The 18,065-nt window shown below is 43.8% G+C and overlaps 1 protein-coding gene across 1 annotated transcript in view; it reads right to left on the reverse strand.

Moving 5' to 3' along the window:
* RXFP2 (relaxin family peptide receptor 2) overlaps nucleotides 1-18,065 on the reverse strand; it is a 1,407,219-nt gene that overhangs the window by 306,546 nt on the left and 1,082,608 nt on the right. The window contains exon 7 of the mRNA XM_086935135.1: nucleotides 11,113-11,184. Within this exon, the coding sequence (XP_086791261.1) occupies nucleotides 11,113-11,184 (72 nt within the window). The remainder of the gene's footprint in view (nucleotides 1-11,112; nucleotides 11,185-18,065) is intronic.

Genomic DNA, 18,065 nt, shown 5'->3' on the forward strand with positions numbered 1-18,065 from the left:
ACTGGAGGTGGTGGTACTGGTAGTGGTAGTACTGTTGGTGGTAGTACTGCTGGTGGTAGTACTGCTAGTGGTGGTACTGGTGGTGGTGGTACTGGTGGTGGTGGTACTGGTAGTGGTAGTACTGGTGGTGTTACCGGTAGTGGTAGTGCTAGTGGTGGTGGTACTGCTGCCCGTAGTACTGGTAGTGGTAGTACTGGTGGTGGTGGTACTGGTGGTGGTAGTACTGGTGGTGGTAGTGGTAGTACTGGTGGGTGTAGTAGTGGTAGTACTGGTGGCTGTAGTAATGGTAGTACTGGTAGTACTGATGGTGGTAGTACTGGTGATGTTGGTGGTACTGGTAGTGGTAGTACTGGTGGTGGTACTGGTAGTGGTAGTAGTGGTAGTACTGGAGGTGGTGGTACTGGTAATGGTAGTACTGTTGGTGGTAGTACTGGTGGTGGTAGTACTGGTAGTGGTGGTACTGGTGGTGGTGGTACTGGTAGCGGGAGTACTGGTGGTGGTAGTACTGGTAGCAGTAGCATTGGTGGTGGTGTTACTGCTGCCTGTAATACTGTCAGTGGTAGTACTGGTGGTGGTAGTGGTACTGGTGGTGGTAGTGCAGTGGTGGTAGTGGTACTGGTTGTGGTAGTACTGCTACTGGTAGTACTGGTGGTGGTGGTAGTACTGTTGGTGGTGGTACTGGTAGTACTGGTGGCTGTAGTACTGGTAGTACTGGTGGCTGTAGTAGTGGTAGTACTGGTAGTACTGGTAGTACTGATGGTGGTACTACTGGTAGTACTGGCCACTCTGCACTCACCGCCACTCTGCACTCACCGCGACTCTGCGCTCACCGCCACTCTGCGCTCACCGCCACTCTGCGCTCACCGCCACTCTGCACTCACCGCCACTCTGCACTCACCGCCACTCTGCACTCACCGCCACTGAGTTGTAGAAGGTATTATTGCTACTAGGGCTCATTGTCTCGTAGTATATGCTGTGTTGTGTGTTGAAAGTATGTTCACAAGCTGTAGTTGTTTGAAAAATGAAAATTATGTGCAGGTAGAATGTTAAATTGTCTATGAAATGTTATTTTTCATGTTATTGTCTGTCAGTCACCTAAAGGCATAGCAATAGCATGAATGCAGGGAGCAGATGTTCCATAGTGGGTGTATTTGGATATTTACTTTAAAATGTGTATACACGCATTGGAGCATCGTGTGCTGCTGCTTGGATGAGAGAGCACATCACAGTGAAATGCAAACAGACACGACCAGCATCTACCAAGCTCGGTGTGCTTCGCAATTAGAAGTGTGTACAATGAAAAATGAGACCGGTAGATGCATTTATTTGCAAGCTCGGCGCATTGCTCTCTCGTCTGCTTGACCTTAGAATACCGAGCATGAGGGAACTACACACAGCATTTATATGCAATTCATAAAAAACGCGAGGGCACGGCCAATGGGGAGGCAGCTCTTTCCTAGTTGCAAAGTATAGCAGATGCAGACAATGTGCATTACAAGAACTACGGTAATTTCTTCATTCTCCACCCCCCCTCTCTGGTGCTACTCTAAGAAGTTGCGTCAGCGATGTAAATGAGCACGAGATATTGTTATTGTTTCGTATCATGCGAGATGCAAAACCGATTACTGTTTGCCAATCCCGTGAACGGGCTCAGCCCCTCCCATGCACAAGGCAACCAGCAGCAGCCGGAGTAGGGAACTGCTAGTGGCTGCACAACAAAGCAACCGGCCTTTGGGAGCCAATACTACGAAAACGCATCCAAGCCCCCGCCATGGAGCGACAAAACATGCCCTGCTCTCAGCTCCGTCCTTCCACGTGGATGACACTGGGCGGAAAACCACTCCGTTTAAACAATAAACTGCAAATGCTAAGCTCGGCGCCTGTACTATGACTACTACTCCTCCTCAATGGATACAAATGCACCCATGTTTTCTTACAACCAATCACGGTTGGTAGGATCGCATTCAAGGCGTGGGGGTTATTTCAGTAATTGCCCGCACAGCCCCTCTGGGGATGACAATGCACGCTTCCGCTGAAGGAGACAAGGTGGTTTGTATGGAGAAACGTGGTTTTTACAAGTTCTTTTTTTATCGTCTCGCTCGGTTCTAAATAGAGTCAAATGACTCATCTCGTAAAAATAGACGAGCCCACGGGAGCGCGGCAGTCAATGCACACACGGGAGCGCACTTCCCCACCATCAATGCGCGCACTGGTTGCAAAGCTGCTGAGTCCAGGGCAGCGTGCGCTTCTTATTCCGAGTATAAACTAAGCAGAGAAGGACAGACCCCGCGTGAATAACGGTGGCCTTATAAACAGCTTTTGGGATCCAAACAAAAAGACAGTACACCCGAACGGTAACTCCCCGTGTGGCTTGGCTTATACGGTCGTATGCCCAAGCATGCAATGTGAACGCGCTCGCAACATCTGGATTGCATTACACGGGCACTCTGACAGCTACTAATTAAGATTAATCACTCTCCGTGCTCGTTCGCGCGCAGAATATGCCATGAAACTAACATCAATGACGGACAAAAAGTAAATATAGCCTATCACGTCAAGGCTACTAAATAGACAGCACAGCGAAGACGAATCACTAGGCAGATGCCATAAAACACTAAGGAATGTGTCTGGCCAGAGCCCAAGAGATCCTTTTTTTTTTCTTTAACATTAGGATCTCGGAAGCTCCGCCCCCACTACGTGGAGGCCGAGGCCCGAGCCCTAAAAACCGGGCAAAATCGTAACTGTATAATTCGGTCAAATCCCGTTATTCAATTTAACGGCAAAAGATTCAAAATACAGTAACATTCAAACGAGAACTGAAGAGCCACTTGATGAGTAAATACCCTACTTAGAGAAACCTAAGGATCACTGGAATGGATCAATTACGATAACTGAGGGCCGCCCTCTTCATGGAAAATTGGAAGATCATCATCGGACAATGAACTGATGCCGTGCGCAAGCCGAGGCTTGACACATCACTGCTACCTCATATATGTGTGAACTTTAACTATATCTCACAGTCATACTATATAACTTCTATCTCACTTGATTTATTTATCCATATATGTGGAACCTTAACTATCTATCACAATCATTTATACTTATTATCATGGACATGCACTGGAACGCCTTATAACCCTACCTCAACGTGGATGGTTTGTTACCATGACACAAACCAAGCCGTGCCCGCCATATAATGCTAATTGCACAGTCAATATGAATATATATATTTATTCTTGACCATACAGTATACTGCCTTCTACCTCACTATTCTCTTGTTGTTAGTATTGCTTTTATTATCTTTATATGTAATTCTTTCCTTTGTTAAGCGCTCTGATACCTACGGGTCTTGTCCGCGCTATACAAAACACTATAAATAAATAAATAAATAAATAAATAAACCATATGCTACGAACTGCCCCTTCTCCTGCAAGGGGTATCGCTGACAAGGGCCTCACAGGAAACGCGATTCAAAAAACAAAAAAAATTGTTTCTGTAAATCAGTCTGACTACATAGTTCCATGCTCGCAAGGCCCGTCAATTACCCCAATCGCAGAATTAGAACCCATCCTGACTTTCACTCCCGAATATGAGTCAAAGGGCCTGCACGATATCTTAAACAGAGGAAATTTTTTAAGACTATTTGGTCTTGTTCCCGAGTTGAGAGGAATATCTTCGCAAGACCTAGTCTCAGTCGAGTTCGGTCCAAAAATTGATAACCCAAATATCGAAGTCTCTGTGACCACCTGGGCTTCCAAGGAGATAGCAGTAAAGATCTTCGAAAATAAAGGCCCATTCGAACATTGGGGCATAACCATCATGCAACATATGCGCCCGAGATACCCTTTCCCGCTTGCGAAAAGTCTACAGAATATAAACAGAGAGGAGCCATCTAACTGCAGGCAGATCTCATGTCTCAAGGGTGCCCGTTCGGCCACAGTAGCCCAAGAAGTGGGTGGACTCGACTTACATCTAACGCATCCACATATCGGCGGGTCCCCCACACAGGACTGGTCCTGGATCCCGTTAACCCTTAACCAAAAGTATTCCTAAAAAACATGAACAACTACCTCAACGCATATGGTGCAAATTCACATCTAAGGATAGGGTTAATATGTCTAAAATAGGCATCTGCAGTTGGAATATTCACGGGTTCAGCAGTATGGACCAAGATAGTGAGACACAACTTTTCTTCCATAAATACGACATCCTTTTATTACAAGAGACTTGGAACCTAATACCCCCCGCCATTCCCGGCTTCACCGAGTACCATATCGGTGTTAGGTACCTGTGTCGGCCTTCTCCGACAACTCAGAAAAAATGCGCCACTATTGTCTTTTTCCACCTTGAGACGGGCGGTGTCCGCAATGATACTATCAAGGTTGGACTATGGCAACTCGCTCTATCTTAGTCTTCCCCAAAAACTCTTGGACAAACTTCAAGTGGTGATGAACGATGCTGCTAGGCTCATTTTTAAGAAACCAAGGAGCTCGTATGCGTCCCCTCTTATGCGCGAGCTACATTGGCTGCCAATAAGGCAGAGGGTGCTCTTTAAAGGGCTTTGCATCACACATAAATCGCTCTACGGTAAGGCGCCAAAATATATTAAGACCCGCCTGATTCCTTACAAACCGGGTAGGTTGTTAAGATCTGCTGAAGCAACTCTTCTTACCCAACCACGCTTCAGACTGGCATCAGTGGGTGGCCGCGCCATTTCCAATTTCTCTCCCAGCAGCCTGGAACAATCTATCGGCTGATCTGAGGAAGGAATCTAATCTGATGTCTTTCCGGAGGAAGCTGAAAACGGTTCTTTTTCAGAAGGCGTGGGTTGGGCTATAATTCCTCGTTGGGCTTTTTTAGGAACTCCTGCTGTGCTTACCTGACAAGCGCTTAGAGACCCCGGGGTTATAATGCGCTATATAAATCGAATAAAATAAATAAATAAATAAATAAATATCCTTGCTGAGAGAAAGTCCAAGTTTGGCCATCCGAGTGGAGGACTATCCACATATATCTCGCAGAGATTAAATTGGGAGTCGGAATCACATGACGTGGGATTAAACTGGTTTCAGGTAACCTAGATCTCAATAAAATCTCGACTCCAACTGCTATTAATAAATATTTACATTCATCCTGATAAAACCAAAAAAAAAGAGAAACTGGCCCTCCTCATCACTCTCATAACAAGCATTTACAATGCAACGGTTTCGCCTTTGTTAAAGTTAGAGCTATTGGTATTGTAAATGACAAATGTTTTATTTATGTGTTGGTTTTGAAAACAGATAAATAAATGGCATTGTCATTTACAATGTCAATAGCTTAATCTCTAGCAAATGCGAGACCTATTGCATTTGCACCCACACGCACACACACACAGAGCCACCCACACACACACAGAGCCACCCATACATAGAGCCACCTACAAAAAAAAGCTAGCCACACAGATAGAGCCCCAACACACACAGAGCTCTATAATGAGTACACATGTGCAGGCAGCTGCACACTGTAAAGAATGCATGCTTATTTTGTACATATATATTCAACCTAGCTCGTTCACATATTATAAGCACTCTGCTATATGACCTATACTGAGCAGACCTATGTCACCAAAATACACTGCAAGCACCCACCTATGTAGCCTATGATGTGCAGTTTAACGACCATACCCTACACATGAAGCTTTATACCAAAACACACTGCATGCCCAGGCCCGTCACCCACGATACACAGTGCAAAATCAGCTCCACCAGCTAGAAAACAAAAACCTAGCTGCCAACCACAATACTTTTCTGAGCCCGTCATACTGAGCACTCAGCTTACAGCCACGGGGCATTACGCACATCAACCTAGAGTACAAAACAGAATGCAATCACATACAGTAAACTGCTTGCTATCTGTCGCAAACTGACCAAATCCATTTGTCATACATGATACACGGAATGGGCGCAGTACAAAGACCTGGAACTGTTGTTTAAGTTTACTCCTTATGAAGGAAATTACATACCGAAACACGTAAAAGGCAATTTTGGAACGTCATTCTGATTTGTTAATTAATGTTTAAATGGGTTGAAAGAAACCATATGAAATAGAATATGTAATCTGAATGAATAGGGAATTTTGTACGCTTGTTGAGTGCTTCACTTATTCAATTTAGCAAACCAACAGATATTAAGTTGCATGTTATAAGAGTATGGTGGAACATAGTCTGTGACGGGTGCATCATAACATATCGAAGTGAAACCTACACTGAACTTGACAACAATAATAAAACTATAAGAGTGACACCGCATCTGAAACACAACACCCATTGATCACATGTGGGTTTGAATCTTAGTTTTAGGATACACTCCCTGTCTCATTAAATTTCCACCAGTGAAAACCTTACCTCACACAGTCCTTTTGACACCCAAGACTTTCAACTACATCAGGAAACCAGGAGTTTGTGAACATTACACTACACAGAAACCACATAACGTCATCTTGCTTGCGGACCTGCCAAAATTCAGTGACCAAAATAGGCAGGTTTTTAAAGTATTAAAATCACTAGAAGTGACATGGCCTTCGGCCCATTTACGTCAGTGGAAGTTTGTTTCATTACCGACTCTGTGATCTGGTTCAGAGGAAAGGACCATTTGACTGCTGACTCTAAGCATCATGAGGAATAGATGTAATGACAGAAGTGAGTTAAATGTAATGATAGGTGTGAGTGAATCTTTTTGCCCTATGTCTCTTTACACTGTTGCTAACACATCGCTTGGCCAGCAAATGTACCAGTGCAGTGCTACCATTTTAAGTGCAGGAAGCATATATTTTAGAACACTACACTGATTTCTGAAACCTGTTGGTGTAATTCACTTCGTGCTCAGGGAGCAAGCAGTGTTTCTTCTCTAAAACAGAGTCACCGCCACCAATAACAGTGGTTCATTCTAATAGTCTGGGAGCCTTAATTTCGCAGAGAAAGGAGGAATTTATCACTTAAATGGGTAGCTTTGACTTTGACATTAACTTGTCATGGAATGGATGCCACTCTTTGCAGTGCATTTGATCTGGTTTATTTTTCTTAATTCTTCCACTCCAGCTAAATATCAGCCAACTAAGAACATGTAAAATGGAGCCCATCATATGTGACACCTGCAGTTCACTGCTGGATATAGTCACCTCTCAGTCTCAAAAGTGGGTGGTTAGCAAGGGCAGTCTCTCACAGCAGGTATCTGAAACATTCAAGGAGCTTACATATACGTGCAAATGCGAAATGGTGTTCCAAAGCCCAGGCAAGTCGTTGCACGTTTTGTGGGTGCTTGCGAAATGTGTTTCCGTGTGTGAAGGGTCCCTTGTGAAATGTCAACGAACCTGAAAAGCATATAAACCGGATTATTTGGCAAAAAGCCAGATATCTAATCGAAAAGGATTTCAACATCATTTTCTACGCCGTGTTTTTGTAAATAGCCACAAGATGGCAGTGTGTGGTAAAGCAAGCACTTAATATTCTGCATCGAGGCAAGTTCCGGGTCTGCAGCCGGTAGCATTTAAAGAGACGTTAGGGAAGGGAATTTAGATGTGTAGCACGAGCTTCCCCCCGCAGCAGCCTGGTCAAAGGCACTGGCCCATGATTGGTCACTCTGTTATGCTTGATTTTTGAGCTGACAAGCTCACTTGGCGTAGACCTACCCAAACCTCGGGAAACAACGTGGTGTGATGTTGACTTTCCTAATTTGATAATTCCATGCCGTCTGTCTTTCTTTTCACTTTTATAGGGAACCCTGTCCTATACGTTATCTGTTTATTGCTCGTTTATGGTGTCCACAACCCATGGTTGCCTGCGTGCCCCTCGCCAGGTCGAAACCTAAAAACACTTCAGAAATCAAACTCTCAAAGGTTGTTGATACTATCAGGCGACTTCAACACTAATCTAAATCATGAAGACCTAATCACACATACCCCAAGGCAAAAATCTCGGGGAAAGCTTAATCCATCAACCTTAAAGCAACTGTCAACGCTGGGGTTAACAATTTTAAAACCCGCAACAACAGGTGCAATTTTAATTATACCATTGTATTTGAGTGGCAAGTCAGCGTTAACCATTGACTTTACTTTAATCAGTAATAGCCTGCTTGATTCAGTAGCAGACTACGAAATCACAACACAATCTGAAAGCGATCACTTTCCACAAATTACTTGGATCAACATAGGGGTGTTGGAGTCTGCCCAGTTGACAGTCCTCTCTGTTCAGCCAGAGAAGTTTAATTTACGAAAATTGCGTTGGAGGGGCAGTGGAACGAAAGCCATCTATGAAACAGCAAGCAATTTCTTTTCTCAATATGAAAATGATCAAAATGAAGACTTGGTTTCAATCTGGATAAAACTGTTAGAAAAATTGTCTCTCAAACACTCGGTTCCAACTGCGCCGTATCAAGGCCCACTAGTCCCACCGGAACCCTGGTTTAATACCAAACTAAGGCAGGAAAAGAGAAAAATAGCCCAGGCACAACGGATGGCACTAAGGAACAACACTCTGGCCTCCGCATCAAACTACCTTCTTGTTAAGAGCATGAGAAACAACTACCGCAAAATGTTGTGGAAAGCCAAGAAAGATTATAAGGAAGAGATGTGGGTAAAACTGCTAACAGCCAGCAAAAAGCGAAATTCAAGGGACTTCTGGGGCATCGTAAATAAACTAAACACTGCTGACTTAATAACTCAGGACCCAGGCATTAGTAAACAAACCTGGGAATTACACGTAAAAAACCTCTATCGAAAAAGGGAACCTTCAGTTTCAGAAAATCAGTACCGCTCTATCACAACAACAGAATTAAGCTACTTGAAAGGACCGACAGATAACCTATCAACTCATTCCGACATAGAAAGGCTTAACACTCTGGGGATTGAGCCGGAATTGTTTTCCTGCGACAGAGTTAAAAGGTGCATTAGCCATCTTAAATCAGAAGGCGCTCCAGGGCCGAATGGCATCCCCAACGCAGTTTATAAACATAACGCTGAGTTTTGGGCACTCCATCTTTCTGCCTTGTTTAATCAAGTCTTCGCCAGTAAGAAGCAGCCACCATCGTGGAACGGTAACATCATCCACCCAATTTTCAAGAAGGGTGACAGGAGATCTCCACTGAATTATCGGTCTAAATTATATGCCTCTTGTATTTTGGAGGAGATCCAGGAATGGGTAAATACCAACAACCTAATTCCAAGCTACCAGACAGGCTTCAGAAAAGGGACAGGGACTATAACAAATCTCACAGCCCTGGCCCTCTTGATGGAAAGAGCCAAATCAAACAACAAACGGTTATATGGCTGCTTCATTGACATTAAAGAGGCTTTTGACCGAGTCAGTAGGGGGAGGCTTTGGGAAAAACTCAACGAGTGGGGGCTGCCAAAAAATGTCCTCCACGCTGTCATGCTCCTTTACACAGATACCTGGGCAAGGGTCAAACAAGGGCATGGTTCAAGCCTTACGTCCAAAATTCCAACTGAGGACGGACTGAAACAGGGCTGTGTCCTGGCCCCATGTTTATTTAACCTATATCTTGCCGACCTAGGAAAAAAACTCAGCCAAATCGTAAGTCATGCTCCGAAGCTTGGCAACACCCCAATGCCAATCATCCAGTTTGCCGATGACATTGTGCTTTTAAGCAGAACCCCAATTGGACTGCAAAGGCTGCTAAATGCCCTATATCTCTATTTGAATGAAGAACATCTAGAATTAAATAGAGAAAAGACAAAAGTAATATGTCTTATAGAGCGAAAGCCCATTAAATTCAGTTGGACATTTAACCACCTAGCCATTGGGGTACAGCCACACTACCGGTATTTGGGGGTCACCCTAGCCAACAACAACTCAAGAAAAGAGCATTCTGTGGTGTTAAAAGCCAAATCCCAGATGCTAATTTTCGGATACAGGCGACTCCTTCAAAAACTGGGTGGTCCAAACTATACTCATCTTTTAAAAGTAATGGCCGCTCAGATTTTACCTACATTATCGTATGGTCTCGTTACATGGCTTGGAGGGGAGGCCGGTTTACTAAACACCTTACAAACTAAAATCTATAAAGTTGTATTTAAAGTACCGAAATGCGCCTCACCAGCCCAGGTGCGATTAGAATTTGGCCTTCAAAATCAAATTTTTAGGTCCAAGTCAAGGTTTGTTAAATTCTGCCACAAACTCCGTGCTGCTGTACCAGGCTCATTAAGCCACCTCTGCTGGCAGGAAATCAATTTTGACTCCACCCAGCCCTGGGCCACCCATCTGCAGACTTGCCTTTCAGACCTTGGATTGCTCGAAGCTTGGTGTAAAAAAATTGATCAGGCTACATTCTGCAAAACTGCAAATTCAAATGCCAAAATAAAGTCAGTATTGGAAGACAAACAAACATTGACCCATCGACGTCATGCCTGGACAGTCATTTCTTCCTATTCACGCCAACAACCCCAGGCATACTTGGCAACACATTTTAGTCAACACCTAAAAAAGATCCTCATTGATTTTCGTATGGGCCTTCACGAGTCCAAGGATCTAAGACCCTCTTGGAAACCCCATGATGCTTGCCCAAAATGCAGACTCTGTGGTTACCAAAACGAATCTTTAATCCATTTGTTTTGTGTGTGCCCGGCCCTCATGGTGGTTAGAAGAAAACTTTTGCGGGATATCCTAATCAAACTGAACATAAGAACATGTCGCCAAGCGGTTATAATCTGGCTGGGAGGTTCATCGCCAATTCTGACTTGCAGGGGTCTCAAATTTATGATAGAGACTGGGAAGCAGCTGCAGATCTGTGCATGATCCTTTAAAACATTGCCGAGGCTTACTTTTAAGTATTATCCCCCATGCTCATCCCACAGTTTCTACGTAGTCAGTGGGGGGGTCCGACGCAGAGTTTAAGTTTTATTGTTTTTACCTTGATATCAATCGTTGCTTTGATTTTTAATGCAAATTGTATTGCGGATATTCGCAAATTATACTTTTTCTAATTGTAAGGATTTTTATTAATTCAACAATTAAACAATAAATGCTAAAAATTCTAATTCTATAAGGAGCTTACATTTTATAATGGGTAAAAATGTTTTGAGAAGCAATTCAAAGGAAGAATCAGAGGCAATACTCACAACCACTGTAATTCATGGAGATGACTGAAAACCCCTGGCTTCAGGTGGACGATGCAGTTGTTGCTGAGATATCTACAAATATAGTCAGAATGCATATGAACATACATTTTATTATATTACAATCATGAAATAAATCCGTCTTTGTAGAGAAAGGCAATACAGATTACACAGAGGTACAATCGCTAGATTGATTTTATGATGGTTTGTACGTGCAGTATTTATTTAAGTAAATATTTCAAATCACTGATAGCTTCCCTGTAGATAAGGTAGATTAATTAGTCCACAGGAAAAACACAGATTTTGTTTCTCTAAATGTTTTGGCGCTATGCAATAAATCTTTTTCAAGAAGCACATAATTTTTTTAATGTCAGGCTAGTCTAGTGTGTTCATTGTTTGTAAATCGAACGGTTGGATTCATAGTAACTATTTACAGATAAGCATTTTGTGATGTCTCAATATGTGTTCAGTCTCGAAAAAAAACGAATTCCTCAAGCCATTGGAGACACCCCAGTCTATCCCAAAATGATATTTCCTTGTAGCTCAGAAGAACATTACTATATTTAGCCACAGACTCTGGACACAGTCCACGTACAATATCCACGTTTTTTTCTTGGAAGCAAACATAGGGTAGGATGACATTATTAGTGCATTAAAAATTAATTTTTACCCCTGACGCTGGTCCTCATAAAGTAAGGCCATTGTAGCTGCAAAGCTTGGGATCTGCAAAATCTCAGGTTTTGGCAACTGTGAAAAGGTGAATCTCAATATACAAAAGACACGTTGACAACATTGACTAGAAACTGGTAGAGGGACATAAACAAGGTTTTCCCACTTATCCTTCTGAGTTGCAATAGTATGTGTTATTGGTTTGCAACCGGAACTCTGGTTGTAAACCATTGATGGAACACCTACCTCTCATTTACTTCTGACTTCCATTTTGTGAATACCAGCAGCAGGCTCCATAGTGCCAGTACAGGCTCCCCTGATGTCATTCACCAAATGTCAACTTTTATTTTTGAAAGTAAACCAGAGCTTAATTAGAGACTGTGGTTGCAGGTGGGGCCCACCATCGCTCATTTTTGGGGACTGCCACTTATTTTTCCTCACCAAAGTTTGAGTCAGAGCAATTTAGAGAAAAACACAAAAGGGAACAGAAGGAGGAAAAGAAAGATGGAAAAACAGCTAAAGTCAGAACAAAGTGACAAAAATGAATCTGCAAGAGCTGGGACAATGTATACCCAGGGCCTGTAAGTTAAAAGTCAAGTGGACTAAAGCACCCAATGAGCCCCTCATTACAGTGAAAGAGCAAACTTGCCTATAGGCCTACCATCGCATCTGGCTGTGGCGTATTCAACCTATCAAAATAAACCCTTTTGACAGGTCAACACCTTTCTTTTATTCCACTCCTATGTGGGCCTTTTAAGCACCAACGTCAAGGTGCATGAGATTTAAAAGTGGGACATGAGAAAATGTAATAATACACATGTCCTTACAGTGAAAAAAGCCCCTCTTAGCATTGTAGCAAGGCTGACTTTTCCAAAGGAAAGCACTGGATTAAATTATTACATTTAGTGATGCTAATTTTAGTTAGGAAACAGCTAGACATATAATTCAGAAGACTCTTTTCAACATCTATTTGAAATCCAATTTCATGGTAACATTAAATTTGCAATAACTACTAGGGAAAAGGCACTTTTAGAAACTTACAATTTTCCTGCCTGAAGACTCTGCTGGCCAATTTCCATGAATTCCAAATCTCATCTGAATAGCCCCCTTGATGACATGTGAAAACTGCTCCCAGAGCAGGATAAATGCCTTGTGTGTGGTGAGGTGTTTATGTTCCTTTGACAGAATGACCACCTAAGATGTGCTCAGGATGTGCTCAGGAATTTGATTAACTTCAAAAAGGCCCACCCTGTTACAGGCAATTGCTAGCTGACGCCTGGGCAGGGTCCTTTTTTGTTCCCACAATCAGGCACACACTAATCTCAGCGGGAGAGGAGCTGTCCTAGAATTGGTTTGAGGAGACCACAGAGGAGGGCTTGCTCTTTTCCGTGGACACACCTCTGAGGTGGGTATACAGGCTCAGAGGGAGAAAAGATCTGCCATGTTGGATTTAGGTGGAGAGTTGAAGAGTGGGCTTGTTTACTGGATGGCAAACAGGAACCGATGCAAAAGTGGGTAGGGTTACCCTTGGGTAAGAAATATTTATTGTTTGATTATTAAAACTGTTGCAATACTATGTTGCAAATATCTGAAAAATATATAAAAAGAAATACATAAAACAGGAACATAATGTCATCACTGTTGCCCTTTAAAAAAATCAAACCCATTTGGAAGAATGTTTTGTGGAAATATTTAAAAGGGACTCACTTCCTACCCTGTAGATTGAGGTGAGTCGGCCCTAAGAGTATTAATGGCCGTGATCTAGACTGTCAGGAGTGTATATAATTAAGCCACCAGTAGAAACCTTGAAATTGTGTGAAAAGTGCTAGTGTTGTGGATAAAGTGCAATATGCCTAGAATGAGATTAAAACTGTGTCTGAGCACGGGATGATTAAGGTGCATAAACTGTTATCATTAGAAAGTGCCAGTGCAAGGGTTTAGGCACCTAAAGACTTTAGCCGATTGGAGGACCTACGTACACCTACTGATTCATATAGGATGGAGGTTTTGTTGATGTTCCAAGTGATGGGCGCTAGAAGAAGACGGAGGTTAAAAAAACGTGACTGTGGTGCAAGGTCGGTAGGGTGCTGGGGGCTATACTAGGATGAGTGCAGGTGTGATGGGCTTGGCATTTAAATAATTTACCCAGCCTATAAAGCCCATATACATATAAAGAGTCAAGGGCAGGGTTTAGGCTGAGACCTTAGCTGTAAATTATCTATTTACACTCCTTCCCTTCATCTACTGGAGCCTTGGCCTTTTTCACGAAACGCTGAAGGAATTTCACCGGTGGACAGTTTCACCTAATGTCCGATGGTTCGAAACAGGCAAATACTGCCTCATTGCAGGACCTTATGCCTTGGTCATTCCACATTCTCTGTAGCAGTTCCCAATGGTCCTCCATAAGGGCGGGGCACAAGCACAGTATATGGAGAATGTTTTCCTGACCCTGGTCGCATAGCCAACAGTTCACCTGCACCTCTTGTCTGTTCCATATGGGATAATATATTGGAGTCGGCAGTATCCCCATTCCGTGTTTCATGAACTGTACATCAGTCCAATCAATATAAAGTTTACTTAGGTAGCTCTGAGCTTTCAGCCGCGAATAGGTATGGAGCGTCATCTAGCCATGTTTGTGTGGAACTCTTCCCTATTGGGCGGGCAGGCACAAGCCGTCTTCCCCACTTACGAACTAGAGTCAGGCTTAAATGTGGCACTCCTGAGTACTTTTTTGCCAGAACACTATTGGACCTGTGGAAAACAGAAGAAGGACTGCACCTGCTGTTAGAACCTGTAAGAAGGCCTGAAAAGCTGGGCCTGCTCCCACCTATAACCAGGACAAATAAATGAAATTCATGGGTTAGTTGTCTGACCTGTTACGCTACAGGGACACAATAGGCTGCAAGAAGCCCTTTTCCTGAAGAACACAGCTGACCGTTCCAACTGGTCCTGCCCTGGAACCTTCTGATGGCATCTGCTAGAGTGAATCTTAACCCCTAAGTGCTGTTCCTGAGGTCCTGGGACCTCAAAGTGTACTCCTCTTAATATCCTGAAGACCTTTGAGACTTAAAAACGTATTGGCTGCAAAGCTCTCAGGAGGACTAGCACAAATGTACCGAGATGATCCAACAAAGATGGTCACTGGGCTGAAGATTTAGGTTTCTCCACTCTGAGCTTTTCTGCAAAAACATGGCATCTGGACCTCAAGGAGAATGTATCTGGCTGCATGGAGCGCTCTTTAGCTACAGCGTGCAGCCTTGCCCAGCGGGTGGAATCCGAGCTCCAAAAAAGGGACTGGGATGAACATAAAAATCTTCACCGGGAGAAGGCATTAAAAGTATCTGGCTGGCGTGGACCCTCTCTTGGGCACACATTTTAAATGTCTCTCTTGTATTGAAAACCTGAAAATGTATGTCTCTCGTTCCCCTCATTGTAGTTTTGTCATTTTGGTATTATTCTGTACAATGAGTTGCTCTCTATTTTTATAAATTCGAGGAGGATTTTTATTGTGCTGTGTTTTCATGCTTCTAAATACTTTACACATCTTCTTAAGTTAAGCCTGTCTGCTCTGTGCCACAGGTTGAGCTCAGTTGTAAATTACTAAAACATTTACTGGACTTACCTGCCTGTGTTCCTGCCTGTGCCTCATCCCTGGTGGTCCGGTGGGAGAGCCTTGCTCTTCTACTGGTCCACTGTTGTCTGTTTCTGTGTTTGTGCCCATTTTTCTGTCTTCCATCTGTCTTTGTTATTGTCTTGCTATTGTGCCTATGTATTTGTTTTTTCTGTCTTTCTGTTGTTTTCCCTATATGTGTCCTCTGTGCTTGTTTCCTTTACCACTGCTGCTGCCCCAGCGGCACCACCCCCCTGCTAGTTCCTGTTCCCGCCTCTTAGTTGCGCTTCCCTCCCCCTTGGCGGCCGCTGAGTGAAAGTGCAGTGGGCACGTCGAAGGCACATCAAAGGGAAGCCCGTCAGCGCCCGTCCATGACCCGACCCCGACCAGCATCAGGGACCCTGGTTTCCCGACCTCCCACCGCTATGACACAGCTGCCCTCCTGGCACTCAACCCAGGAAGGTTCAACAACTGCCAGCTGGCTACGCCGACCATCACCCAAGGCCAGTTCTTCTGCCGACACTGCCGACAATCCTTCACCATCCTCCGCACACCCACGGCCGCTGCATCTGCGCTGGAAGCCAGCACCACAGAAACTCGGAGGGGCATCCTCCTCAATGTGCGCTCATTGCACAGACATGCTATCGCCTTCTTCACAGACCAACGTCTCCTCTGCCCCTGACATCGCCACCACCATCCCCAACGGATACAAGATCCAGAGGAAGGATGGCCACAACAAGACAGGAGGAGGACTCACCATCGCACACAAGAGCTCCCTCCGACTCTCCACCTCCAGCACGGGCGACTCTACTTCCACCACAGACACCTCCACCTCCAGTTTCAGCCCAGCCCTATAACGACGCTATGAGGTACCATCACCTACAGACCCAGCGGACCTCAAACTTCTTTCACCACTACCATCGCCAACCTCATTGCGCTCCACGCCATCAAATCCATGGTCTACATATTCATTGGAGACCTGAACTTCCACTTCGACAACCTCAGCGACCCAACTCCACCACCTTCCTAGACAACCTCGCCAACATCGGACTGAAACAGCTTGTCACCACCCCTACCCACAAGGCAGGACACACCCTCGACCCCATCTTCGCAGAAGGGAACGACATTCGCTTCAGCCAAACCACACAGCACTTCTGGACGGATGACCACTGCGTACACTTATCTTTCAACAATGGCACCGCTCATAAAACCCACTCCATGCCCACCGCAAAGGAACTGGAGCAAGGTCACAGAGGAGCACCTCATCTCAACCCTCAACCACGATCCCCCTCCTGCCTCAACTGATGCCAACTCTGCAGCCAAGGAACTACACCGGTGGAACACCAACTGCCCAGATAAGCTTTATCCCCCTCTGCAACCCCGACAGACAGCGCCTGATGGAGCAAGGTGGAAACAGAAATGTTTGTATACCCCTTGTAAGATTAACTTTCCATAACAGTAATAAGTACTAAATGTGTGGTTTTGAAATTAACCAACATAGAATAGAATGCACACACACAAATATACGTGGGATACTCATTTGCATGGATTTGCAAAGCATAATTTACTAATTTGTCGTATGTTGTGTCATAAAGAGTATGCATTTGTTATATTCTAATTGAGAATTGCATGAATGTGCTTTTGTCTGTTTATTTGTGGCAGAAACCATGAAGATTGGTAAGTCAAACTACGCATATATGTTGCTTAAATCAGGTAAATACTACCAGGGATATCATTAGAAAGGGTGAGGTAAACAGAAAGGGCTTTATTTTGTAAATTTACATTTATTTGTGTTTGTTTCTGTAATAGTTCCTAAAATGAGGGCTATGTGAGCCATTAAAGATGGATGCTGACTGAACTTCCGAGATGGCGGTAGAAGTGCGCAGGTGCCAGATCGGAAATGCGAGCTGCTTGAGGCTGAGCAGTATGGGTCATGGACAGCATGGCCATTTCATGGGGCCTAAGCCAAGACTGGTGAAGTCAGCATGTTGGTTCGTGGGAAAAGTACATCAAATAACAATTTAAAGGACACTTCGAAGGAAGTAAAACTAAGGACAATGGCACCCCAGTTTGCCACGACGTAAGGATGGCTCCGCACAAAATTGAACTGCAAAATGATGAGGTGATGCTCATTCGACTCTAAATTGACCAATCACAGGCATTCTAGGACTTAAGAGTTACGAATTTAGATAGATAAGTTAGTGAAAAAGGGTATACACAAGGACATTTGGGACATTGAAAAAAGCTCGCTTTTTGACCTGATCTTTGCACCCTGAGATGCTGTCGGTCTGCGCAATTTTTCCTATGGCGCAGGGACTTTGACATTTTTCTGAACTTTAACTTTTGAATGGGTGCTCAGTCCTGGGGGAGAGAGAGAGAGAGAGAGAGAGAGACAGACAGAGAGGTTTTCTTTTGGAACTATTACATTCTATGCTGATGTCTTCGCTTCTATATCTGGGTAATATGCCTCAAACGTATTTTTCAAAGCTGTCATTGCTAATAAATGAATGTTATTGAAATTTGACTTTTCTTTAAGGATTTATTGCATAACTGAATTATTTTCATTTTAGTAAAAGGTATAGATAATGCTAGGAGATTTAATCTCTAAATAAAAATTAAATAAATGGAGAATTAAGCAGATCTTGTTGTCCTTTAGTTAACTTTTACTAGCAGATCC

This window comes from Lissotriton vulgaris, chromosome 8 (assembly GCF_964263255.1).
Source record: "Lissotriton vulgaris chromosome 8, aLisVul1.2, whole genome shotgun sequence".
NCBI lineage: Eukaryota > Metazoa > Chordata > Amphibia > Caudata > Salamandridae > Lissotriton > Lissotriton vulgaris.